Here is a 27080-nt window from a genome sequence, read left to right on the forward strand (position 1 = left end):
TCACCAAAATAAAACCCTTTCTCTCCTTTACTCTCTTAGAAAGAGTCATCTATGGTCTTATATCCACAAAGCTCAGCTATCAGGCTGGGCTGCCAGTTGCCTTTGTCTTGCCTGCAACTGCTCCAAAATGCTGCAACTCAGCTGCTGATTGGTTCCAGGATGAGGTTTCGTATCAGCCCTCTCCTGGCCTTGCTGTTTGTTTTTAAAGTCCTAAATGGTTCAGCTGTCTCAAATATGACAGACCAATCACCTACATTACATCCAGGGCCTCCATACTGTCCTTCACGCTCACCTCCATCATGGCCACCAGACCGTTTCATCTGAAAATGGTATAAACTAATGGAAGTTTTACATTACACCTGCTATACAAAACAGAGCTGGATTTGTATCGCCCGTAAAAGTTTTGGCAACAAAATAGATAAGATAAATGGCAGCAACAAAGGTAACTTAGACCATTTCACAAATCATTACTGTTTGGCAATGCATAATTTGTAGTCAATCAGTGCCATAAAATAAACAGTTTCCTGTTTAATGATGGCAAAAATCCCAGCAGTTTATCTTTTACAAGGAAATCCTTTTCTTGGGTTAATGAAAGATATGTTGACACTAACGCACATTTTATGTTAAAATTACACATCTGTCCAACGCACACATTCATGACTGGTATTGAAAAGTATGGGAGGATTTAAAAAAAAAAAACATGAACCAATGCAGAAATAATACATTATTCTATACTGTTCTGATTATCTTTTCTCATATTTGTTTTGAACTTTTTGTAGCAAATGTAAGAAACTGAGCACAATTGTAGAGAAATACTGAGATTTAATGTCTTTAAGGGAGCCGGGCTGAGAAGGCTGGCGGATGCTACTTCAGAGCTTCAGAACATCTTTTGTTCTTTTCAAATGAAGTCTCAAGAGTTTGGACATTTCTCTGAAATGATAAATGCAGTGACACACAAGGAAAACGTGTCAGTGAGCCAGCTGTCAGCAATTGTCTTCTTGTTGCAATCAAGTCCATGTTGTGGCAGAAGGCTTAAGGTCCAGGGAGCCTTTGTAAGCACATATTGTTTCAGGTCGGCACACTGTGAGAATGACCTCATTCAGACGTCAGGGTATCGTAATGACTGACGTCTGCTGCACAAATGAAGTGTTTCAGAGGTGTAGACAGGGAAAGCAGACATGTTCACAGCTGCAGGAATATGTAACGGCACCCTATAGGGCTGGGGACTGCCTGACATTGTGTGAGTCCATGTCTGTCTGGATGTGTCACAAAACCTATGGATCGATGGTTGTTCTGTTTCCATGGTCAGTGTCTTGCTCATTTCATGCCATAGTGGTTATTGTGGCATGGTTCATTACCTGGTGTGATTGCACCAGTAACGCAGTTCTCCCCTGATATTCCCATTACAATATTAAACTTTGCCTCTGCACTGATTATGTTTATGTTTCTTCTTGTGTGTTTTTTTTTTTTTTTTTTTTTTTGTTTTGGTCTCCTCAAATAAGCTTTGTTGAATTGAGCTGAATTGTGCTGTACCATTTTAACATTTATTTATCCGAAAATGGGGCTCTATCTGATTGCACCTTTCAAATATAAAGCCATGGGTATCAAGGCCAGGTTCCTCAAGGAGGTGTAGGAGCTCACACACATAGTGCCTTGTGTTTCTGTTGCTGGGTTATCTCGATGGCATGGGAAAAATGGAAGGTGGAAGTCAATAAATCTGCTTCGCTGGATCTTCTTTGGCAACGAGCTGCAGAGTGCGGTTTACTGGGAGAAACTCCTGCGGTGGAACTTAATACCAGCATGAATAAGAGTTTAACGTGGTTTGAAAAGCATTAAAAGTGAATCCACCAAGCTTGTTTTGAGCACTGATGAGACAATGTGATGTGAGGATAATGTTGTGTCCCATGTCTTCCCCTTCAGATGAAGACTGTGAGTGTAGCCCTGGTGTTGTGTCTCAACGTGGGAGTGGACCCTCCTGATGTGGTTAAGACCTCCCCCTGTGCCAGACTGGAGTGCTGGATTGGTGAGTGTGTCCAAACATGAAAATGAACAAACAACATAAAAAAAAAAAAAACACAACACTTTTCCTACTGAAGGTGAGATGTTGAGATACCCCCCCCCCACTTCCAATAACTGTATGGGTGTATGAGCCAATACTGAGCACTGATCTGTAAGGTTGTATTAAAAAAACAGCAGTATCCTACTAACCCCATATGGGCTGTATGTGATTGCCATTATTGAAATAGTATAATGTTAACATCTGGTAGCAATTTACTGCAATTTCATTGCAATGTACATGGCATTAGATCAGTGGACATCCAGCCCTATATTTTAAGGGGTATCTCAGGCGTTTCCTATTCTAGTCTTACAACCAGAAGCTCTTGTAGAACATACGCAGAACCACTGATATTCATGCAGTTGTATTGCACCTTCACAGTGAAGGTTTAGCTTTTAGTTTGTGGCTTTTTGGAGATATTCTCAAGTGTTTCTCACGGAAGCTCTACTCATATGGCCTCTGTCAACTGAGGATGAAGCAGGCTGCTCCGTCAACAACTATATGACGTAACACAGAATATAAACCAAAGGAACCATCCCCAATGAGTGTTAACACCTCCCCAGAGAATCCTTGACTCCTTGAGTGAGGGAAGAACATTAAGGAATGACTTAATTTTGTGAGTTGCTTATGAGGATGCTGACACTCTACAGACCTGCCCCTGAGACATTGTTTGGGAAATAAATGCAGTGGTGACGCCCTAAAATGCACTATGTTTAGTTATTAACCACATGCGCTTCTTCTATAATATAAGACACTCTCACCCGTTTACTGGAGCATTTCTGCCTCATTTCTGTCTTTTAATCAATTGATTCACATCCACCATCTTTGCTAGTAATGTCTGGAGGGACATCTCCACTTTGGACATTCCCATTGGCTCCGGTGGGTGATGTTGCAGCTCATCAGTGTGTCATTCAGAGACCTAGCTGTCAGTTGCTTGCATATCCAGAGCAAATGAGCTCAATGCTGCATTTTTCAGATCTCAGAGTGAAGAGAAGTTAATCATAATGGCAGAATAAAGACGGAGACACATGGAAAGTAATGTACTTAAGCAGCTACTTACCAGTCAAATGTCAGAGAAAGATTAAAAACTTCAAATCACCTCTAGACTAACCCAAACACGTTTGTTACTTTTTATCTCTAGAATAAGGAATCATTGAATGTGCAATGTGTTTTTTATTTTCTGACATGTCGTTCTTTATTCTACATAGATAAGAATATTTGGAGCACTTTCGAGGGTTATATTTAAAAAAATGACAGCTTCATAAAGAAAGACACGAGGCCATGAAAATTTGGAACGTCTCCATATGGGTCTAAATGGCAAAATGTCACTGTCACCATGAGGGAAAAATGTATGGAGAGATTTCAAACCTTTTATGAAATTAGTAGCTACTGATTATTACAATATACCAAGAGATATTTAGTGAAGTTATTCAACTGAGCACAGCCGTCATGTGATAGTGCAGTGTACAAAGCCTTCAGAGGTTTGATTTTCTTCATGGAGCATATCAATATCTTCTTTAAACCAGCCGGTGCCCTTCTTCTGCCTGCTGAGCGCAATCTGATCTGATCTCAGTCTATATTCTGCTGTTCTTCGTAGCATATTGATTTATACTGATCAATATTTCAACCTGAAGGGCTGCTGCTATTTTTCCAAACCCTGCTTTTAATTTATTAACAAAAATTTCCTTTGATGCTGAAAGGATTAATTACATCATAGGTTGTTGTTGTTCCTTTAGCTTTGTTGGATTCTTCTGGATATGGCTGCCAGGGGAAGGTATAATACTGTAATGCCAAGCAGAGAATAATATAATTGTTTGGTTTGTCACCATCAGATTTTGTGCTGCTGTGACTATTACACATGCTGTGTTGTGTGTGTATTTGATCGAAGTACATTTATGCCGTGTGTTTGTTTGCCAGATCCTCTATCGATGAGCCCACAGAAAGCATTGGAGACCATCGGGGCCAACCTGCAGAAGCAATATGAAAACTGGCAGCCCAGGGTAAGTGGATTCACATGTCGCCCCCCGCCCCCAAACACACTTTCACCAACCACAAAAACAAGTACAGCCCATACACACTTGGTTGAAATGTTTCCAATAAAACTATTAGAAATTAAATAAAACGAATCCTAAGAGCTTTAAGAGTGGATTTTGAGAATGTTATCACAGTTTCTGCCTCATTCAGGCCACATTTAGCTAAATGTGTAACACGCTGAATGGATGGATTTATTTTAGACATCTCATTGTATCAGCTCAAACACCCTTCCTGTATGCGATGTGCCAAAAACTCCCCCACATGCTCTTAACAGTGATATATATATATATATATATATATATATATATATATATGTGTGTAAATTCAGCTGTTAGAAGTTCACCAGTGTGTACATGAATGTGTATCATTGCCTGCAGCAGCATTTCTCCATGGCTCCTTGCTGTTAGCGAGCTTAGTGTTTTCCTGGAGGCTCCTCGTGTTATCCTTATAGAGCAGCTTCTCGGCCTCCGAGCATCTGAACCTCAGAGCAGAAACAGATGGCTGGGACGCCTCCTCTGTCACATCATTTCTTCAAAGTTGAGACAGGACCCTGATGAGGCGAGACAAGTGAAGGTCTAGGATTTTAGGCTGTAAGATGAAGCAGAGCTAGAGAGGAAATGATATAAGATGGACAAAAAGAATCAGCAGTGTAAGAGACTGACTCATGCTCTGAAAACTGCTCGCACAGAGAGAATCTCACTCAGACAACAGGAAATCTGATCTTTGTAATTGTCTGCACACAATATCAGAGGCTGGTGTTTTGAAAGGAGTCTATCATTTTCTGTCAGCCCTCAATTAGAAATCATTTTAATGATATCTTCGTTGGTCCACACTACCAGAATTTTTGACTGGTTCCAAACCTTCACATACACTGAAGCTTATTTTTTGTTCAGATCCCTGTTAATCCTCTGAGGGTCCATGTCACATACATACATAAAGACAAAGTTTGCATCCCTCAACAAACTCCTTTTACTTAAAAATATTCAAGATGTCTGATACCTAAAACCAGAGTTTCCCAAACTGACAGAAAGTAGGCCCTGGATCCCCATCTGAGAACAGATTTAATTAGATATTTTATAATAGTATACCCAACATAGTCACACATTGTCGTCATTTTTGGATAATAATCAAGGATTATTGTGAAAACAATTTATTCCCTTTGTTTGGGACTCCAATGGGTCAATTAGATAGTTATTGGACTGCTATAATAAAAATGCATGTACAGAGTTTTTCAAACACTTAAATATATTGATCAATTAATTATCTATTTTTTGATATCAGTTTGTGCTCCTGAGAAACAGCCTTTCCTGATATATTCAAAAAGTGTATTGGACTAATCATCAGTTGGAACTCTTGAATGTCAGTAAATTAAATAACTGCTCCCTCTACTACTGATATGTGAATGTTTAGAAGTTAATTAATAATTATAAACAGCTATTGGGGCTAATTCTTCAGTTGGTGCAACTAAATTATTGCAAAAGAAGAATAAAGAAACTAACTGAAAGTGACTAAATTAGTGTCTGTCAAACCTCAAATGAGCCAAAGTGATGTTAAAATGTAATGGAATATGGGATGTTTATTTCATATATCATTTTGTGGTTATTATGTTTTCATCATTCCAGCAGTCTGTCTCCATTGTGCTGCTATTTATTTTGTTTTTAGTTGTGCACTTCAGCCAAAACCCCACCCCCTATATATATATATGTTTATAATATAAATTTTTTCCTAAGGGACTGTGCAGGGTGGATTGTTCAGCTGTGGTGCTATGACATCCTGAAGGTTCTCATCTTGTGTCAAGGTCAGCCAGTAGATAAGCCCAGCTAACAGTACGGAGTGTAAGAGGACTGTCTCTGTCCAGCTGGTTCACTTTTCTACTCTCCGCCATAGTTTTTTTTCACTATGCTTCTTGCTGGGTCAGATTTGAGTCCTGTGGGGAGCGATGGGGGAGAAAAATAAGAAAGCACTTGCAATCTGATCTGAGCTGTTGGACAGAGCAGATATTGGATTTGAGCCACATTTCAAACCACATGTGAATCTGTTTTAAAGGGCCGGATTTGATTGTGTCACTTTTTTGAGACTTAGTAAGAAAATGTCTGTTGTTAGATATATATCAATCTGGTTTGGGCTGTCCGTCTGGGGAAGAAGTGGAAGAGAATGGACAAGAGGCAAAGGTAAACCAGAGAGCTAATATTAATGCTTTGTTACTGGGAGCTGTGGTTTCCTACACGGCCATCACAAAACACCTGTCATGAGGTAGTTAACATACGAAGTCGTTAGTTTGTTTACGCAGCGGAGAAGTGATGCATGAAGCATGAGGAGGTGGCGGAAGAGATGGCCTGAGAGAAAGCTATTGAAGGAATGTAAGCTTGGGCTTGGCTTGGCTGACCCTGGAGGTCAGTAGCAAATAGAGGTAGGAGGAGTGGGAGGGTGAGAAAGCTGTTCTGTTTCTTTTTTCCCCCCAGCCTCAGTACTCTTAACTCTGCAGCACAGAGCAGCGTTCGCCAACACACCTTATATAAACGGCTGACACAGCAATCAATTACTCCACAGCCATTTACCTGCTTCATTACAACCGTGAGAATTCTAGCAATAAGCTCATTTCTGAAGATCCGAAATCATTTTTTTAATCATATTTCCTACGTATTTCCTGCGTTGCTCAGAGTCCATCTACAGTACACACAGTCTGCCATCGAAAATGCACTGCTGTGTTTGCATCTATACTCCCTCTTTAACCATCATGGCCAGGGGAAAAACAGAAAAACAAAAACTGTGTTGGCCACTGTCCACCGGCCACTCTCTTTCACTACCGGCATGTCATTCGCTCTGACCTTTCATCATCATCATAACCTTCCATGCCATATCATTTACATCTGTGCGCTTGAATCAGTCTTTTTTTGCTCGTGGATTTACTGTGTGATGTCTGTTATGCTTGCACCTCTTTTTGAATTCTGAACAGAGCTACTGTAGTTCATACAGGCCATATGATGTTGAATCAGCTCAGTCAATTGGAGCTTGGCATCACAATGTGCTGGTCTTTATAACAGTTTCATTTTGGTAACAAACAGATCAAACTGTTCTTGTTACCATCATCTTAACCATATCTCTTTTTTGTTTCCAGGAGGTTGACAGTTAATTTCTTGTAGGAGAGGCCCCACTGTATAATACAATCTATTTAAAAGGTTATTTTTATTAGCATCTATTGGATGACGTTGGCTTTGAAACTTTCTTTCTTCATTTAAAGTATATAATCCTATAAACTATTGGACTCTTCTAAGTGCCATAGGTTTTCATGGATTTTCTTTAACTTTTAGATATTATTGATATTTTAAACATATCTTAATTATCTTTTGAATGGATAAAATCACAGACTGTGATCCCTCCCTTGTCTTTATATACAGTATTTACGTACAGACTGTGTGAAATATAATGTAATGTGTATCGAATTCACTGTCAAAGATTGAAGGACACTCACAGGTTAGGTTGGCTTGAAAGCGCAGGACTCTGAGGACTGCTACGAGGGGCTCTGACACAACGTGACTATCAAAGTTAAGAAATACTTAGAGTTTCTTAAAACCAAAAATAAAAAGGAAGCATTAGTCACTAGACTAATTACATTAATTAAATTATTACAGCATTAAATCCTTGCCTGTGCGTGTGTTCCTGTGTTCCTCACTCGTAGTGTTAGCCTGGCAGTGGTTGAATGATTGGAGGTGATACATGATGTCTGGCAGTAGGTCTGATGTGTGCATGCTGTTGGCTGTTTACGCAGATCCTCCTGTTTGTGATGCTGCCACACTAAACACACTACCGATAGTGTGTGTGTGTGTATGATTTGAAGGGACAGACACCAGGGTTTACATGTTATTGTACATTGTACCTGCTGTTGGGATGAAGGATCTGCAAAAGCACTCCTTCCCACAGTGCAGATGTATGAGTCTCTGACTGAAGGAGCAGCTGAGAGCACCTGCAGTCTCATACAGAGGGAGAGAGGAGTTGTCTAAGACGGATGAGTTTTTGCAACATCCTCCTCTCACCCACCTCCACCAAAGACTCCAGACAACATCCCAGCACAGAGCAATACCTTTTCACCTATGTGCCAATCCTGGGATTTAGGGATGTTTTCTTCCCAACAACTGATATTACATTATTCAAATTTTTGACTAAGCGGTCTTGTCATGGGCCTTTTCCCTGTCAGAGAGTTTATACTGTACTGGAGGAGGTCTGGAGTATTTAGCCTTATGATGGCAGCCAGTAATATATTTATCAACTGATAATGGATATCACCTTTCACTCTAAAATTACTTCTGTGGTGCATGTGGTTTTGTTTGTGTACTCTCGCTGCAAATGCAGTTTTGCAGAACATCGTGTGGGACGCAGGCCAGCAGGAGGTCAGACACTTGCAAAGACCATAATGGCAATGTGTGATGCCGTGCCAATGTAAGAAAAAAATCTTACTTTTATGCCCTTGTTTCACTCCCTTTCTTCTTGTTTCATTGTGCAGCAGCCTCAGGTTAAAAATATTCCTCACCATCTTCCTTTTATTTGTCAGCTGTCTATCTTGTTCAGGTTAAGACTGTGCTTGTTTTGAATGTGTCTCCAATGTGTTATATTAGAGGCCAGAGTGAATTCAACTGAGGGCTGCCTTTGTTTCATGTAGGGACATCAAGAAGTTAAAATTATTTAGACACCTTCCTTTGCTTTCAATTTCTCTTTTTCTTTTTCCAGCTCAGCATGACCCCTCTGCTCTCCTATTCTCTTTCAAGTTTAACTTGTTCCTTTTCATTCTCTGCCTGGTGTGGCACCTCCTATTTTCTCTCCTCTGTTTTGTTTGGAAGTTTAGTTGAAATTCATCTTGCCTTGCTCTGTGTTTGGTAGTTACCCAGATAGAAAGCAGCCTGCAAGTCTTGCCAAATGGCCTAATGCTGTGGTTTAACCTACTGACCATCTCGCAGCTGCCAAACAGGTCTGAATCTCATCTCTGCCAAGTAGAACTATTTATCCTTTTTTGGGCTGTTGTGTTCAGTGCCAGTATTGTGGTTGTTTCTAATGACTGCATTCCCTGTTGATAATTTTTTTTTTTTTTACTTAACATGTCTAAAAGTAAAAAAGAAAAACCAGTCAGAGTTGGATAAAACCATATCTCTGGGTAAATAATGTAACAGCTCACATCAGCAGTGCTAACATCAGAAGCTTTCATACCCATGCTGAATGTGGTAACTGGCACAGTCATTGATTGTTTTTTTGTTTGGCCGGGCCTAGATACAAGTTGCTTCTATCTCTAACAAGGTCTACCCAAATGGTCATGTTCACAGAGTGAGCTACATTCCATTCAGGTTGATTCAGGTATCTCACAAACAAGGAAGTTTGTTTCCAATGAGGCTGAAAAGATTTGTGATGTTAAATGAATCAAATTCACATTATGGCAAATGAGTCCTGCCACAGAGATATTTCAGAGGACTTACAGCCAGCAAGTGTCTTTTTTAGCTTCAGGAACTTCCTTTCTTGTTTTTTTTTTTTTCTTTCTTTGTTAACTGAAACAAGTACGCAAACATGTTTATGTTGAATATGCAGGGGAATTTCCACTAACGGAAGAACATGTGACTGTAGGTGAACCCAGTCTAATACCCACATTGACTGTATTTAGCACAGTGATGAGCTTATAATGATTTTTAGTTGTAGTTTGATGTGACACGCTGGTATCTTCCATCCCCTATTAATAACATGACATTTTAATTTTGAAAGAATAACATTGTCATTGGTTTAAGATAGAATATCAAGTGGAAATATAATGTTAGGAAAATGGCAACAATGGATCACGTGATGGGGTCTGTGGCTAGCTAGAGAGACGTGGTTGGTTTATGTCTAGAGTGTGAGGGTCCGACTGCGTATTTAAAGGTCATTAAACTAACCAGAATTTAAAAGCAACAAAAATTAGGCAAATAAATGTGTAACAATTTCTAAATGTTCCTATTTCCACTTAGAATTTTGTCCAGAAAAGAAATATCCAGGATCCTGAATCTTAAAAAATTAAAGACCCGTTGCTGTAGACCATCAGTACTTCCTGTCCACACATCCAGCTCAATAACCAACACCACTCCATTACTCCCTTTGAGGATCCTTTACCGCGCTTGAGTCAGTCGAATCCTGTTTGGGTTCACTTGACAACCAGCGTGTTCAGGAAACAGCCGAGTGAATAACACGATGTGGAAACCACTTTAATGATCTCCACTAGGCTCTTCTCACGCACTTAGTCCAATAGGAGCCACAGAGAAAACTATTAGCCAGCTGCAAGCCTTTTAGACATCCCACTGTTACATCCATAAACAATGTGCTTAGTAGGAAGCCCAAGACCTCAAGAGATCTTGCGCTGATGGTTAGACAAAGATTAAATTTACATTAAGTTGTTGTGGAGGTGATGTAGAATGTTTAACTGCCCAAGGCCACCTTAGCATCACCTTGTGCAGATGCATATATCTCAATTTCCAAAGAAAATACCTTTTCTAGTGAACAATTGCAATAGTGCTGAGAGCTAAAATGGGTTTGGGGTCTGTGGATTCCCTGAGAGAGATCATTACTCTCCCAGTATGAGAATTAATCTCTTGTTCTTTTTAAAAGGTCTGTGCTTTGTTTCTTTACTTTATTCTGATGAAGAGAGGAATTTTTTCCCCCAGTATTCTCTTTATTATTTGTTATACATGCATACTGTTGTAGTATTGAACGCACTTTCCAGTGTACTAAAATGTGCGTTATCATTCTGATGTGTGTAGCTTGCATGTTGTGTCCTATATTGTGTCACCCAGACCACCTGTCCCTACCGGCTGCATAGCCAAATGTTGGCACTAGTCATGATGAGACAGTGCACCTGACATAAAATATGCATTTGTGTCATGCAGAGAGAGGGAAATAGTGATGTAATGAATAATGTATGTTTAGATGTGTAGAAAAAATGTGACCTGAGTTACTATAATTAGCTGGTCATAATTAGCTGGCTATCTTTTAATGTGTATTGATATGAGTTAAAACACATTTCTCTTCTTACAGTTCAATCTCATATACGTGTGCCACCAAAGGTATGTTTTCCAGCATTTTCCTGTTGACATATATAGCCCTGTTGAGACCTGACATCAACATCTGTTCACAGCTTTGAATACGCTCAAGATGCATTTAGGATAGATATGAGGTATAAAATTACATTTTATTTTTTTTTAGCAGTATGAACACTGACATGTCTGGCCATGTGGAAGGACTGCCTTTCCTGCCATCGTGAACTGATTTTTTTTTTTTTTTTTTTGGTATTTCAAATGGATTTAAATATTATTTCATTACACAGCTGTGAGCCAATCATTGATTTGGTTGACCCCCTTCATGTAATTCTGTTTCTGTCTCACTCACTCACTCACTCAGTGGCACACGCAGAGTCAAAACACAATAGGCCAGTCGTTATGCTTGGCTACAAACAAGCTTAATACCTATTTATTTGCATATAAAGTGTTGAAGTGACATCTGATCACAGGTGGAGAATTATCAATAGTTGCAGACCAAATTGCAATGCAAGAGGATATAACTAGAACCACTCAGAGCAATGAAACCTGACATAGCAAAGGGCAACATCAAAACATCAAGAGTTCAAATCTAAAACTTATCTGTCAAGCAGCACAACATGGGAGAGTCCCAACAACCAGTTTATAAGGCTTCTAGACAACTACCATTTCTATATGAAGTTGCTCCGTGTTGCTCAGACCAAACTCCACCCAACTCTGCCCTCACTGGCTGTCAGAGCTGCAACGCAGTGGCTCCTAGTTGGGTTGCTTCCTTGACCAGTTCCTCCTTGACAGTGAGGATCTTTAACCAAATCCTTGATAACCTGGTGTTCTTTCTTAGGATTCTTTTTTTTCTTCCTTTCTTTTTTTTTTTTTAAAGGAAAAAAATCCACTATCCACTTCATTTAATATTGTTGCTGAATCAGATTTTACAGACCTCTTCACTTCTGCTGTTGATATTGTGATTGAAAGTTAAAATGCTTCAGCAGTGCTACTCAAACCTGTTCAATTTCAGATGAATAGTTGTGATTGCCCAGACTTGTCTAAAGATGGAAAGAAATCTGTCTTAATTAGAGGCATCACCAGGCCCACCTGGGAGAGGGAATTAGCAGGATCTCAGATTGGTTGATTTCCTGACTATTTGAGTAGCACTCATTTGAAAGAGTTGATGCCGCTTCCTAAATTACACAGTCCAATATTCACTCCCCTTTTAATTCTGTTTTCTTTTTACCAGCTCTTGAGGGAGATATCTGTCCCCTTAACTGTTAAATGCTTAAGTCTGATCCCCAGTTATTCTCTGACTTTGTTTTTGCTGCCTGCACATCACTGAACAACATCTGCATCATTTGTTGAAAACAGCTTTTTTTTTTTTTTTTTTTTTTTTTTTTTTTTTTTACCTCACAATGTGATTATTGAAACCATTGAAACTGAAAAACCTTGTCTGTAGACCTGAGGGTATGTGCCAAGTTGAGTTGGTTTTGGCTTAATGAGCAAAGACTTTCACATCCATAGTGATTTAATCCATTGTTAGGGTAAAAACATTGATTGGTGAAGCTTTCCCAAACAGAAAAAAATAGTCAAATTTGACTTAGTTTGTGAATGAAAGAGACAGAGCTCGGGTTTGTGGAAAATGAAACTGATGAGAAAAACACAATAATCTTTTACAAATTCGGAGTTTGGTGAAGGGCCTGAGGTGCACAGGTGTCAATAATAACATTAATAATTGTGACACATTAATCTGTCCGTGTGTGGCATTGTAGGACAGTTGTTGTTGAGCATAATTTTTTTTCAGAAGAAAACTTTTTGCTCAGAGAGTGTTTGTACATTTTTCATACAGCAGTGTAATGAATTTCCTTGCCATACTGCCTTCTCCATGGTGACTCACCTACTTGTGTCTGGAGCCATCGAACTGTACTCAGGAACAAATGGCAAGTGTGTGACTATTATTATTACATCCTGCCTCTGTGTGTGTGGTGTATATGTGCTGTCAAAGCCATATTAAGTGTGTGCATGTGTTGGCATGAATCCTCTGGAGAGGATGAAGAGCAGGATGGGACAACACAGGAGGCCAGGATGTGAGTCAGCGGACACAGATTAAAGGCACACCACCCACCTTTCATTCAGCTATTTCTTATGTCAGTGATTTCTAAAATTGTTGCTGTGACTACATGTGGACGCCAAACCATTGAGCTTCCAGTTGAACAGAATGGGGCATTGGTGTATAGGTGTGATGAAGGCTGACGGTGCAAATATGGGGTGGATCAAATTACTATTGGACTTTCCAAATTTAAACTGTGGAGGAACCCAGTCTTGACAAAAAAGAACACCCCACCGTGAAGACATTTTGGTGCTTTGCAAGTCATCTGAGTCACTTTGCTGCCTGGCACTGAGCTTCTTCCTCTGCACAATGATCTTCCAGAGTCTGTGGTCCACGTGTTACTGTCATTTATTTTTAGCACAGCTCTACCCAGCCAGCCGTATCTTTAGTATTAAATTCAAAAGCTCTGTCTATTAAATTTGTCCTGCTCCCAGGGGAATGGCCAATGTGCTCTGTGTTACACACTTTGAGAAGGATCGGGGTAAGCCTTTAGGTCATGTCAGGGTATGTAAAACTTTCCGCATCACAGTAAAACTTACAAAAAGCCCATTGAGGAATTGTTTCCTCTGATTGTTTTGTCTAATGGTGACAATATAATATCACACTTCAAAACCATGTAAGTTATAGTGATGCGGCCGGGGCAGGGACATCTTGATGATACAGTATTTATGGTAGGATCTCTTCCTGTAACCGTCATGTCTCACCTGTAATCTGTCTGTGCATGTGGCCCTTATTCCATGCTGTGACTAAGGAACCGGCAAACCAGACCTCTCTCTGTAGCTGTATTGCTGAGAATGGTCTGGCTGTGACCATTATTATTCTGCTGCTGGGTAAAACACAGCTCTGGCACATTGTTCCTGAGTGGCGTTGAGCCAGGATGCAGCATCGCGCCTGCAGAACTTGTTTTGCTCTCATAAAATGTGCATGTATAATTGGTCATAATGGATTTTTAGGTTGATGACTAGTTTTGAGTCCGTCCTATTTGCCCTGTTAAAGTTACTGCCTTATGCAATGATACAAACTTAACACTTGTAACCTTAGCAAATGACAAGCCCTCAGCGGACAGAAACACTGTGTTCCTTAACAGGTCTTCTATTGCCATACTGATATGCTGCAATGACTGTATTGTATCACTTCTGGTTGCTGATGCGTCAATTTTTTTTTTTTTAAACACCAATGTGGCAACACATCAGGATTTCTTGTTGTCTCTCCAATGGCCAATCCACACTACTGAGTAGTCTTCATCTCAAATAACAGATAACATAACAAATGGCAATAATAACATATGGCCTTTAACTGTCAAGCCTGTTATTTTTTAAACACAATTTATTTCTAATTTCAGAGTCTTTTGTGTTACTTCATTTTGAGATTATTTTATATTAGATGAATGATCTTGCAGTGCCTAAACAAGTGGAGCTGTCTGTGGTGCTGAAAAGGGGATTTAATGCTGTCAGTGCAGACAATGAGAGCGAGAGCGATTAAACAGTTCTTTCTTACTCAGCAGCCTCAAATATGGATATAGTCTTGGTTCCTGAAGTGGTCCTCCAATCATGTGCTCAGCAGGTTGTGATATCAGTTAATCAAACACCCATCTGGGAAATGACAGGTCTGCTTCTGTAGTGTTGTTACATTTTATACACGTTTTAAATGAATGTGACTGATCTGGATTTATGGGAAATCTGATGGTTTTAATGTGGTTTCTTCTCATCTCTGGACTTTGAGTAAACTGTAAGTTATAACTGTAGTAGGACATTGTATGGATATTCCAAATTATAAATCATCCAAAGTAAACCTAAATTATTCTGGCTACTAATCTCTAGTATGTGTGGAGGATCATCTGATATTTTTGAGGGACAGGAGCCTCAAACTCTTGGGAACACATTAGTAACATTGATAAGTAAAAACGCAACAAATGTTATATGTTGCATGATATTTTCATGCAAAAATATTATGCAAAAGACAAAATGGCAGAGCTTTGGTCTGATGCTGAAATGTCTTCCAGGAACATGAGCCCCTGCCAACAAATTTTAGTGAAAACAAATGTTTGCCAGTGGATGCATTTTCAGTACCATGTCAAGTGTTGAGCCAAGAGTAATGTGCTTTGTGTGTGATTCCCCCGCTCTGTATTTTTGAATGTTTATCTAGTACACACTCAACAAAATGTCAACTGTGAGGAAGTTGAGTCAAGGGCAACCGGACTTGGTTGTAGATTCTTGAAGACATTTCAGCTGGCTGGCGGGGAAACCCAGGTATTTACCCTCGGTGGAATGGTTAAGAATGGTTAACTCCATTGAATGACAGCTCTGTCCAGTTTCTCTAAATCGAGCTTTCTCAAAGAAATACAATCTGGATGAGTGAGAACTGACACAGACTTCAAAATGTCAACTTTAAATATATTCAAACTAACTTGTAATTTGTTTGAATGAATGCAAACACAATTTTTTCCGTTCTTTGGCTGTGAGATGGGTGTTGTTACTTGCTGTGTTGCATGTGCATTGTGAGTGCTTTTCAAATGCCATTGCTGATCTGCTCCAGAAAAACATGCTCGTGTATTCACACTGGCTGTGTTATTGATGTTGCTGGCTCTGTCTTTTTTCATAGTTTGTGGGATACATAAATGTTAAATTAATTTGATTTCTCTTTATTTAAATTTTATTTGATTGGTTTACAAAATGCCATTGTCTCCAAATATAGCTGTTCATAATTAATAAGCTATATCTCTCCCTATATTTTTTTTTCATGTCTATCACATATAGCAGGTTCAATCTAGACATGGAGGCAGTGGAAGGTTTCGGTTTTATGTAATATGGTTGGTATTAAATTGAACTAGCTGTCAGCAGCTTCTTTCTCTGTATCTTTTTTCTGTAAGATGTGTGAATCATGTGTGCAAAATGGATGAAATGCCAATCTCTAAATATACATCTGAAGCAGAGAGTGTCCGCAGCTTTTAAACTATCAGCTTAGCTTAGTGATAGGTCAGGACAGAACAGGTTAGCTGAGAGGGTGGATTTAAAGAGCACTCCAGTTTGGACTAAAGTCAGATTACTTCAAACACTCCGCCGGGCTGTATAAACAGTACATTCTGACATCAAACAACTCATGACAGCTCAAATATTTTGACAAAGGTCAGAATTTTGCATCAATGCATGAACCGATGTGGAAACATTACAAATGTCACAAAGTCAGTTGCTGTGTCAAAATGCTGAGGAAGGAAGTGGACAACACACGGTGTTCTGGTGGCCAAAAAGGCCACAGGGCACCAATCAAGTCCTTATTAATAAAAAAAACAAACAAACAAACAAACAAACAAACAAAAAAAAACACAACAGCATAATTTTAATGACCTTTACACTGAAGCTGCAGATTCAATGTATTGTGATTCTTTAAAATTTAACCTGTGTCCAAACCACATCTTATGTCCTTCGCCTCGTTTATTTTCCAGATATTCTAGTGTTGAATATATCATGTTTTGGCTTGTAACACCTCTCATTTAAAGTATACAGGATTGGAGAGTAAAAACACTGCAGATGAACTCCGGAAATGTTGAATAGGCTCTGACTCACTGGATTTTTTTTGACTGAATGAAACATCAGTGAAAAGCTCTGCATCAGTCTTTGTTCTTCCTGTAATACTGTCATGCTTGGCCTTGATTCTCCAGCTATCCTACAAAAACACTTCTAAACCTCCACCTCTGCAGTCTTGCCATTAAACTGTGCAAGTTGTGCTTTTTTTTTCTGGAAATTATGCTAATTATAGAGATTGAAAAAACTTTTACACTATAACACCAACAGTACCTACGAAAAGAAACAGACCCTCAATGTATGAACTGTATTATAGCCAGTCCTAACATAAGAGTCTAGGAAATCCTCCAAAACCATAAAGCCCAGCTGCATGCAGTTTGACAGGGTTTCTTTCTTCCTCCCTGTCCCTCAGTATCTTTAAAAGGAAGGGAGACTCTTTTCAGGATTAGAGGGGTTTGTGGGCTGCCACAGGCTGTGGATAATTGATCATTACACAACCCTGCACTCTCCACTTCACCCTTCCTTCTCTCCATGACTTGCTGTGCTTTTAGTCCATGTGCACAATAACACTCATCTCTCTCCCCTCTATCTCTCTTTACCCATTTACCCATTTTCCCTTTTTTGGCCTTTGTCTCATCTATATTATACAAGATTTTCCCTGAAGAAAAGAACTTGTTAATAAGATAAGAGCTATATAAAGCTCTTTTGTCTGAGGGGGGGGGGGGATCTGATATTATAAGATGTTATTTGGTTTGATAACAAAATGCAATTAAGGACAAGATGATGTATTCTCATGAAGGTACAATGGATATCGTGAGGAGTTTGAGTATCGAGTTTGAGACCACCACAAATTCAGCCGGAAGGTGTAATGATGCCTCTAATCTTGATAAAATTTCAAGTGTCCTGTTGATTCAGAAGTCTAACACATCTTTTTCAAACAGAATATGGTTGAAAGATCGACACATTGGAATTCTGGGCTGAAACCTGTAAGAGTGCATTTTCAATAGTTCTGAAATTAATTCCAGTGCAGAGTCTCATGTCGCACTAAAAAACCAGGTCAGAGGTTTGACTTAATGGAATGCTGACTCTTTTTTTTTTCTCCCGCTGATGTTGTTGATCAGTACTTGCTTTGAATCTGATGCCCCCCCCCACCTTGATGCAGCAGTCCAACATCATTAATGCTTAATGAACTGAACTGGACTTTCTCTTTGCTCAGACTTGTAGATCCTGTCGGACTGCACAATACTGTGGTATGTTGTTCTGAAAGTGTTTATCCCCTTTCCCCGCTCAGTCCATGATGCAACTGACCATAGAAATTTGCGACTTCAACATAAGAGTCTTACAGAGTTATGTCATCAACATGAATTTGAATGATTTCAACTCTGCTTCCGAGAATCCTTAAGTGCCTGTTATTTTGGCACTTGGCTCAGAAACACCATGATGCCCACGAACTTCTGTTGTTGTTGCCATGGTGAAAAGGCCCTTCGTAGACCAGAGAACAAAACATAGAGCCACACTTGCTGAATAAATCTCAATATGACCAAAAATTTTAAGTTGCAAATGAAAAATAATACAAATATTCAAATATGATCATGAACAGTGACATTTATCAATATGTTGACAAACTGACTCATAAATCTGTGCTAGAAGATTTCACGTAACATAATAATATTTATCTATCATCTATATTTTTTGAAACACTTGATATTCTTGGCTTCGGTTGTGGAACCAGACAGGATTGCTTGAAGTGTAGCCTGGCCATGAATAAATTCACTAACCCATGGAGGTTTGCCAGGGTTATGTGTGTGTTTGTGTAATACTTCATGTGATATTTCTAAACCCAGAAACAGTTTCAAAGAATTTATTTCTGAAAGCATTCACATTTTAGAAGGTGTATGCTTTTATTATGAAACCTTAAATCATGAAGTAATTATTAGATAAGTGTGGCAATAATTTGATCAGTTTCCTCAAAATTGTTAATTTGAATAATTAAATATATATACATAAAGTTTGAATGTAGAAAGATCATATGGACTTAATTACAAGAATACCTAGTGGACAGTGTCTCCCAGTTGTCGTTCTGCTTCCACTAACAATAATCTTTGCAGGGCCTGTATTTCGTGCAACTGCAAATGGAAAAAGGTCTTGATTTTCTTTCCCTGTAGGTTATGAGTCATGCTTTTCGTAAAAAGCTCTTTTAACCTATTTCCTTTTGCCCTGTTGAAGTTGGAGCATCATTTCAGTCCACCGTGACATGAATTACATTACAGCAATTACATTGATGAAGACAGCTAAGATTGAAGCTCAGACTTGACTTCAAACTAGTCAAGGCTCAGGGTGAGGTCAGGTGGCAATTAACTGTGACATCACCCATTGGTTTGTGACCTGAATCACAGGCTTAAGTTATGAACAGCATCAAATATATTTGAATATTTATTTCTTGCTTGAAACCATGTTGTATATTGTAATGTGGTCTATGTAACTCTTCCAGTGTCCCTGCTCATAATGTAATTTGCAATTGGACATTTGGACATTGATGTAAAATCCCTTGGGAGACAGGTTTCAGAGGCATTCAGTATAAAATCTTTCAGGACATTTAATTTTTTTTTTTAAATGTAGGATATGTTCAGTGTATGCTGAGATTATACAAATCTATCAATACTAAAATTTAACAGCAGCATAACCCTGCAAACATTTTTTGAATTTGTAATGTACAGCTTGAAATATGGCAGTTAGCTGAGCAAGAAGCTGACTGAGTCACGCTCTCTCCATCCGTCAACAATGTCACTAAAAGACCCTGGATAATAGGTCCTGAGGTGTCATATATATGGTGTAGATGTGTGTGTGTGCGTCATGTGGGATTGTGTGCACAAATGAAAGGGAATATAAAAAAAAGAAGGTGTGCATGGGGAAAAGATGGGAAAAGTGCACAGAGGAAGCCATTTATCACAGCCAATCTACAAGCTCAGCCAGCTTAATGAAGACAGATAGTGGCCTCGGCCGTCAACACAGCAGAAGCTTATCTCTATATTAAACAGTCCCAGCATTAGGAACACACCAGCCACATGCTAGGAGATTGATCTCGAGCTTTTAGGAACTAGATGAACACCCTAATTAGGCTGAAGTTTGAACACAAGGTCTTGCTTTCCTTTTCTTCCTCTGCCCCCCTTCGGGTCAAAGGAGCAGAAATAGTCCCTTACCTTTTGTAGAAACTTAAAGTTTCAAGAAAAAAATGTCTCATCAGCTTATCTGATCTCATCTTTCTCTAACAGAAAAAGATGAGTGATCACATCTGCACCTAATGAAAGGCCTGCAGCCTTGCCACAGTGGACCCTCCTTTCCGGCACCTTAAAGTAGACTTTTCCAGGGAGGCTGAGCAGTATGTCCTTGTAATTGGTACATGCCTTTTGGTCCCCCTTCTTGTAGTGAGGGACCCCAACTCCAGTCTGCCACATGTTGAAAAGGCACGTTAACCACGACAAAACTTCAACACTTGACCCCATTGCCCCCATCATCCCCCACCCCATCCAAAACATGCGGTCTCAGGTGATTTGATTACAAAATTGTTCATCACCCTTCAGCCTACGGTGCTCTGGTACCAAGTACACTTATGAGCATCCTTGTGTTCGAACATTGTGTTTATTATTGACCAACTGTGGCTAGAACGGAAGTCTGATAATACACCACCGCTTGGATTCAGATCAGGGAGGCCGTTCCTCCCAGTCTTCAAAGTATCTCCATCATTGCTAACGTGCTCGTTGAAGTCTCCTAGTAGTGTCACGGAGTTCCTGAATGGAGTCCTATGCAGGGCCCCAACCAGAAACTCCAAGAAGGGCAAATAATCTGAGCAGCTGTTTGGTGCATATAAACAGACAACAGTAAGAGTTTTCCCCCTGCCTTTAGACACAGGGAGACAACCCTCTGGTCCCCTGGGGTAAACTCCAACATGGCGTCGCTCAGCCTGGTACTTGTGAGCATCCCCACAGCCGCCTGGTGACTTGGCAACTTAGGAGAAGAATAACATCCCACCCCTATCCAGGATTTTGGATCCAGAGCCGAAACTATATGTTGAGGTAAATCCCACCAGATTCCATGGATCACGCTGCACCTCGCACACAAGCTCCAGCCCCTTCACCAACAGAGAGGTGATGTTCCATGTTCCCAGAGCTAGCCTCTGTCACCCAGGTCTGGGTCGCTGCTCTGGGAGACCCTACCAGGAGCACATGGCTCCTAACAACATAGTTCCCAGGTTCATTAGGGCACACAAACCTCTCTACCTTGATAAGGTGACGGTTCCCAGAAAGGTGGCTTTTCCCATTTTCCTTTCACAGGGACGTCAGAACTCATGGTCAGGTTCACAATACTGTCTCATGAGCATGGCGTTATTATCTCACTGTGGATAATGAAGCTTGGCGAGACGGTTAATTTGTCATCTGTTCAGGAAGATGCACTGTGGCGACACTGCTTTCAGACCTCTGCTGGGGCTAAAGGACTTCCCTTCGGTTAAATAGAATATTGAAACAAAAGGTCATTGTTATACTAAAATACTTCTTGGACAGTGTGTATCCAGCGAGGTTCATTTCTTGGGTCAGAGACATAGTCATGACATGGACATAATTCAGACCCAGTCATATCTCTGTTTAAAACACCAGACATTTTGGTATGGAACTGTTTCATTTCATTTGAAGATTGGCAGATTCACTTGCAGGAGGAAATTATAGTAACACATCTTTCTCCTCATGTGAATTAAAACATAAATATTTCTAACCTTGTTGGTAAAGCTGAAGAGTCCAAAACAGATTTCAGCACCCTGGGATTATTCTACTCCAATGGGACTTCGGGAAACCCTTGGAGAGAAGTTTAGATAATTAATGTTCAATTTACCTCACATCAGGAGTTGAATCAACCAGCCAACATGCAAGTCTGTACAGTGAGGCTGCTTTAAACTATAGTTACCCACTCCTCACTTCCCTACATAGCTTCACAGATGAGTCAGTGTTCATCTTCAAGAGCGTCAGTTTGCCTTTAAAGTGCAAGCCACCTGAAATTCTAGCTTTCCAGGATCTCACAGGTTTACAAGTTCAACAGACTTCAGGCTCACTACATCTTTTTTACCACTGTGAAATATTTGGGTCTCAGATCCCCAGTTATTGAAGATGCAAGTGCAGCACTTTTTTAAACTTTCACAAATTGCCTTGTGTCCCGTTTTCACTTTTAATACCTTGTCTGACATCTTATGTTTTTTACTGCGTCACTCCAACTTTGCCGAAGGAAGATTTCAATCTGAAACCTGGACGAGGTGTTTCTCTTTGAGCAGTCTATAGTATTCAGGTTTATCAAGCCCTCATAAGGTCTTTTACAGCCCAATAACCAGGATATAATGCTTCGATGCTCACGCTAAATCTTGACGATAACCTGAAGACTAGTGGGCCCATAAATAGTGATTCACTCACCCTGAGGTTATTCCTCTGTGGAATTAATTCACAGTCTCAGCAGGCAGTTGTGTATGATATGTGGTATAGATGGTAGAATGAAAGAAATGTGCTGTTGATGCTGTAACTTGGTATGTTATTGGATACATGATGCTCAGTCATTTTGACAATGGATGACTGAGAAGTCATCCTCTGTTATCCTTTTAGACAAGATCTTTGTTCTGTGCTGATTATTAGCTCTAAAGTCAGTAATTTTTCTATCTCTAGAATGTGTTTAGTGAAATAATTGATACTTTGAGAGTAGTAACAATAACTGGAGATAGCTTTGTAATATGCTTGTAATATGATATCTAATATGTTCTCCACTTCCTCTCATATTGGTCAAATGCATCAGCTCATTCTCAGCTGTCTCCTTTGGGATGTTTGAAGCAGAAGAATGTGATTACTCTGATCCGGTCCCTTCCCTTTCTCTTCATTTGCACCTAGTACTTCGCTCTTTACTTTCTCTTGGTTTGTAATCACGTAATTTTTTTTTTTTTTTTTTAACATTCCAGTTTGCTCAGTCCTGAGAGATCAGACACACACAAAATATCCACAACCAAAACCGTGGCAAATAAATAATCCTCTTAGGTGATAAAATATTAAACTGTGTTATGCAAGTCAACGTTTCATTTTAACGTTGATGGGTATGAGTGATGCGTAGCTTTGCTTGGGTCAACAACCATGTTTGTCCAGAATCTGGTTGACTTCAGAGACTGATGTCCCCATTTATCTTGCTGTGTGTGACCTGATTAATTACATGTGTGGAGTTTCAGCAGCAATGGTACTACCAACTTATTTATTTATTTGTTTGTTTGTTTGTTTGTTTAAATTTTTTTTTCCACAGATGGCTGTTTATTCAAACACACACACACACACACACTGGATCAGCTGAATGAGTACTTTCACAGATTCAAAAAGTGAGCTCCTAGCTGCTGTGCACATTGGTAAAATAAGAATGTTGTGTCAAATCTCTTGGTTTGCGTTCTTGTAAGTTGGGGCCCGAGTGCGAGACGCTTTGGCCTGTGATTGGGTGTTTCTTTACAGTCATTTCAGAGCAATGCTCACACTTGCATGTCTGTTCTCAGAGGACTGTGAGTAGAAGGTGTAGCCCGGGTGGTTCTGGTCAGGCAGCTCGTAGGGTAACTCACAGGTCTGCTGTTAGCAAAGAGTAGTGCGTTCACCCAAGGATCATGTCTTTGTTACTGCTGATCAGAGATGAGCTGATCAATACCTCTGAACACTTCTGATCTTTGGGTCATGTGGCCCAGGACTGAATGCTTGTACTGTTTAACACTGATGGCAAAGGTCAAAATGTAGTGTTGTTTTTGTCGAGTGAAATATGGGCTTAATTTACACCTTTGACCCTTCAGTCTCTCTGTTTCGTTTTCACAGGAATTTCATTGAAATATTCTTACATTTGGCTAAAACTATCCCATTGATGTTTCATCAGACTCTGGATCTAACACATAAATTCTCAGCTTTCTCACATTTTTGAGGTGGTACATTCATTCATGTAGACCCTTCGTGCCAGCCAGCGTTCTGCTGCAACATTTCATTCTGCCAATGTGGTATATTGAATTTACATAGACTCATACACCTCCACATTGTTTTGCAGCTTTATAAGATTTGTAATATACCCAACACTGTCATTCTTTTTGAGGTGGAGTGGTGGAGGATGTTTTCCTGTTTGTTGTTTTGAGTTCAGAAATCCGGGGATGTTGTCAGTCTCTGGAGAAACATCAAACAGATAATAATGATGTCTGGATTAAGTGTTTTTCCTTTTTTAATGCTGGGGCAATATCACTGTTATCATTGTTGTTATCATTAATGATGAAAAAAGAGAAGTGGAATCCAGGATGTCTTATGATGAGGATTGTTTATTGAATCTTGTTATCAAAGAGAATGGAGGATTCATCAATACGGTGTTGGTGTACGTACCTCACTTCTCCCCTAGAAACCCCTGAAGATAATGTTGTATACTGGATAGGGACAACTTTCGATAGATCATCATCCATAACCGGGCAAAAACCTAGAGAAGAGTTGAGAGAGGGATGTGCGACTACGCAATGGGTTCCTTAACCATAAACAGGAAACTCGATTATGTCCACATTTTGAGAACAGAGCCTTGTGTTATTGACCGTCCAAGGTTGGCAATTATCCTGACTCCAGTGATATCAGCAGAGGACAGCAGCCGTGTCTAACCTCAAGAACCTCAAGATTTAGCTCAGTGACGCAGGTGTCAGCCTTAGATTAACCTCTGACCTAATCCAGTAGCCGTTTTGTCAGAGCTAGACTTCACAGCGACCTCTGACTCTGAGTGTGTGGACAGGAGAAATCTCCCTCTTTCCCACCTGTAATTCTGGCTCTCAGTAACTTGATAAATTAACATAGCTCACACTTGTTCCAAACAAATCTCTTGGAAGTGCAATATAACAAAACTGCAGATATGAGAGAGAGACCTGAGTGATGTTTTCCCATGAATGCTTTTAGGCTCGCTCATGTTTTCCTTTTCCAGCCATAACACACTACCATTCCAATAAAGCCATCTTAAGCTTCTTCCTCAATATCATTAAGTTTAATGCAATATGAATGTAGTGTCTTGCACAACCATTACTCCAAGAGATGCTCTTTTACGCCTTGGTTAACACAATAGCATCATCCAAAAAGACCATTACATTTGATTTTATGGGAACAATTTTTAGTGACAAATGCCTTCCTGAGTTTTCCAGGAATGAGGCATGAAGACAGAAAATTCTTGACAAGGTCCATTTCCCAGTGCTGGAAGGAAGGAGGAGGTGATGGAAGAAGAGGATGTAGGAGGAGATTATGGTGGGTGGAGGTGTTTAGTCTGGAGGAACATGTAAACACGCACGGGCATGCGCACACACACACACACACACACACACAGTGGAAGAAGGTGATTTTCATGCATGCTCAATGGGTTTTAATGCCCCGAGGGCTGGAATCACAACTGCACACAAACACAGAGCCAGTTCATTAATCAAAGCAACGAGGGCTAACCTGACATCCACATGCTTACATTTCTCTTTCATGTATACACACACACACACACAAACTTATGCATTACGCCCCATCCACCTGAATTAAGATATACTGTAGCCTTGTTGTGGCCTTGTTACAAGCTTTACCACACACCTTTATTACACTTAGTGAGCACATGCACATGCCTGTATGTTTGTCCTGTAATATATACAAGAAAAAAGGTTTTTGTTTCTTGGCTTTAAAGGCGAGAGGAGGAGAAGGCTGTACAGAGGCAGAAAAGACACACAGCTTCTTCTGAGACAGTGTATAGTGTACATTGAGGCTGGTAGAAATCATTCATGTAGGTTTGCATGATGAAGTGTTTTTCTATTACTTGGCCTACTGCATATTTTAAAACTGCTCCAAAAAAACTAAATTACACAAAATGAAACAAAATTAGTCATATTTTAACGTGAAGCAGTAACATTCTTGACAATCCAATCTAAACTACTGAAGAAAGAGGTGCATAGACTTTCAAGACAAACAGTTTAAAAAACCCATGTAAGAGGGTTCAAGTTTATTCCCTGCGTTTATCTGTAGTTATTCACATGCTGTATATTGATAGAATATATCAAGTCTTATTTACTTGTTTCATTTTGCCACTACAAAGTAAATGGCCATAAAGAGAGATCAGCAAATCTCTGAAACAATAAAATGCAACATTACAACCCTTGTGAAGATGGGATTTCCTGCAGGGCCGGCTGTGTTAAATTGAACAGCTGTGTCTTATAAACTGTTGGTGATCATTTTCCCCAAATAGCACTGACATGTGATGTCATATATATTTCTAAGGAAACACACTGCAGTGTTGATTTAATACTGTCTAGTTTGTTCTTAAAATAAATGTAGTTTACTCCAGTTATTGATGTATTTATTGATAATTCTTTAATTTATTTATATTGTTTTCATATTTCAGTCCATATAGTACAAACCGATTTGTGCAATTTGATTCCATTCCTTGGACATGCTTGACTTAAAAAAACTGCATTGAGAGGTTGTTCTGTAATCAAGCTGCACATTTTTTCCTAACTTATAATGTTATATTGTTGAACTTAAATGCAGGCAACTGAACATGCAAGAAAAAAACTGGCTCTCGCCCAGATCTTTCACCTCAGGTCATGATTCACACTGAGCGAGTGACACTGTGAGAGGGGCTGTTAATGAGGAGAAGGGGGAACCACACAAGCACAGATGTACATGCATAATAAAACATACAACTAATACAGAGAAAAGGGTAAAAACACACATTTGTTTAGACACAGACTTATACAAGGAGGTAATGTGGTAGATCCAGCTTGGGTTTACATATAGATCCATTGACCCAGTTATAAACCACTCAGCACTCCTGCCGTGTTATTATAAGAAGCTGATTCGGTCAATAAAGACTTGGAAATGAGGAGAGAGCGAGACGCTCTCCTGCTTGTTGTTGTTGTTTTCTGTGTGTATTGTACAGTATGTAGGTGTATATTTGGGTGAATGTGTGGGTAACTCACAAAACCCGACCTCACTCCAGATGACCTATGGGATTTAGGCAAAGCTTCCATTACTGCAGCAAAGACTTGACGTGTTGTGTTTCACAAATAACACAAACATTGTGGTGTATTTTCTTAACTGAAGAGGATTGATTACATCCTTTACAAGCAGCACTCTGTCTGTGTGTTTGTCACTTTCCTCTTTACATCACTGCTCCACTTTCTAAAATTAACCCCCCAACCACTTTCTTCTCTGGCTTTCACTGCAGCTGCAGGACATTTACTGTCCCTGTATCTAAGTATCAAATTAAGGGTTATTTCTTTTTTATGACCAATCCTTTTT

At 39.7% G+C, this 27080-nt stretch overlaps 1 protein-coding gene across 6 annotated transcripts in view; it reads left to right on the top strand.

The window, feature by feature from the left end:
• The window catches only part of rptor (regulatory associated protein of MTOR, complex 1), a 157931-nt gene that overhangs the window by 16686 nt on the left and 114165 nt on the right, over nucleotides 1-27080 (top strand). For all 6 annotated transcript variants that reach the window (XM_029498876.1, XM_029498908.1, XM_029498899.1 and 3 more), the window contains exons 3-4: nucleotides 1921-2023; nucleotides 3974-4056. In XM_029498876.1, coding sequence (XP_029354736.1) covers nucleotides 1921-2023; nucleotides 3974-4056 — 186 coding nt within the window. The remainder of the gene's footprint in view (nucleotides 1-1920; nucleotides 2024-3973; nucleotides 4057-27080) is intronic.

This window comes from Echeneis naucrates, chromosome 1 (genome assembly GCF_900963305.1).
Source record: "Echeneis naucrates chromosome 1, fEcheNa1.1, whole genome shotgun sequence".
Lineage (NCBI taxonomy): Eukaryota > Metazoa > Chordata > Actinopteri > Carangiformes > Echeneidae > Echeneis > Echeneis naucrates.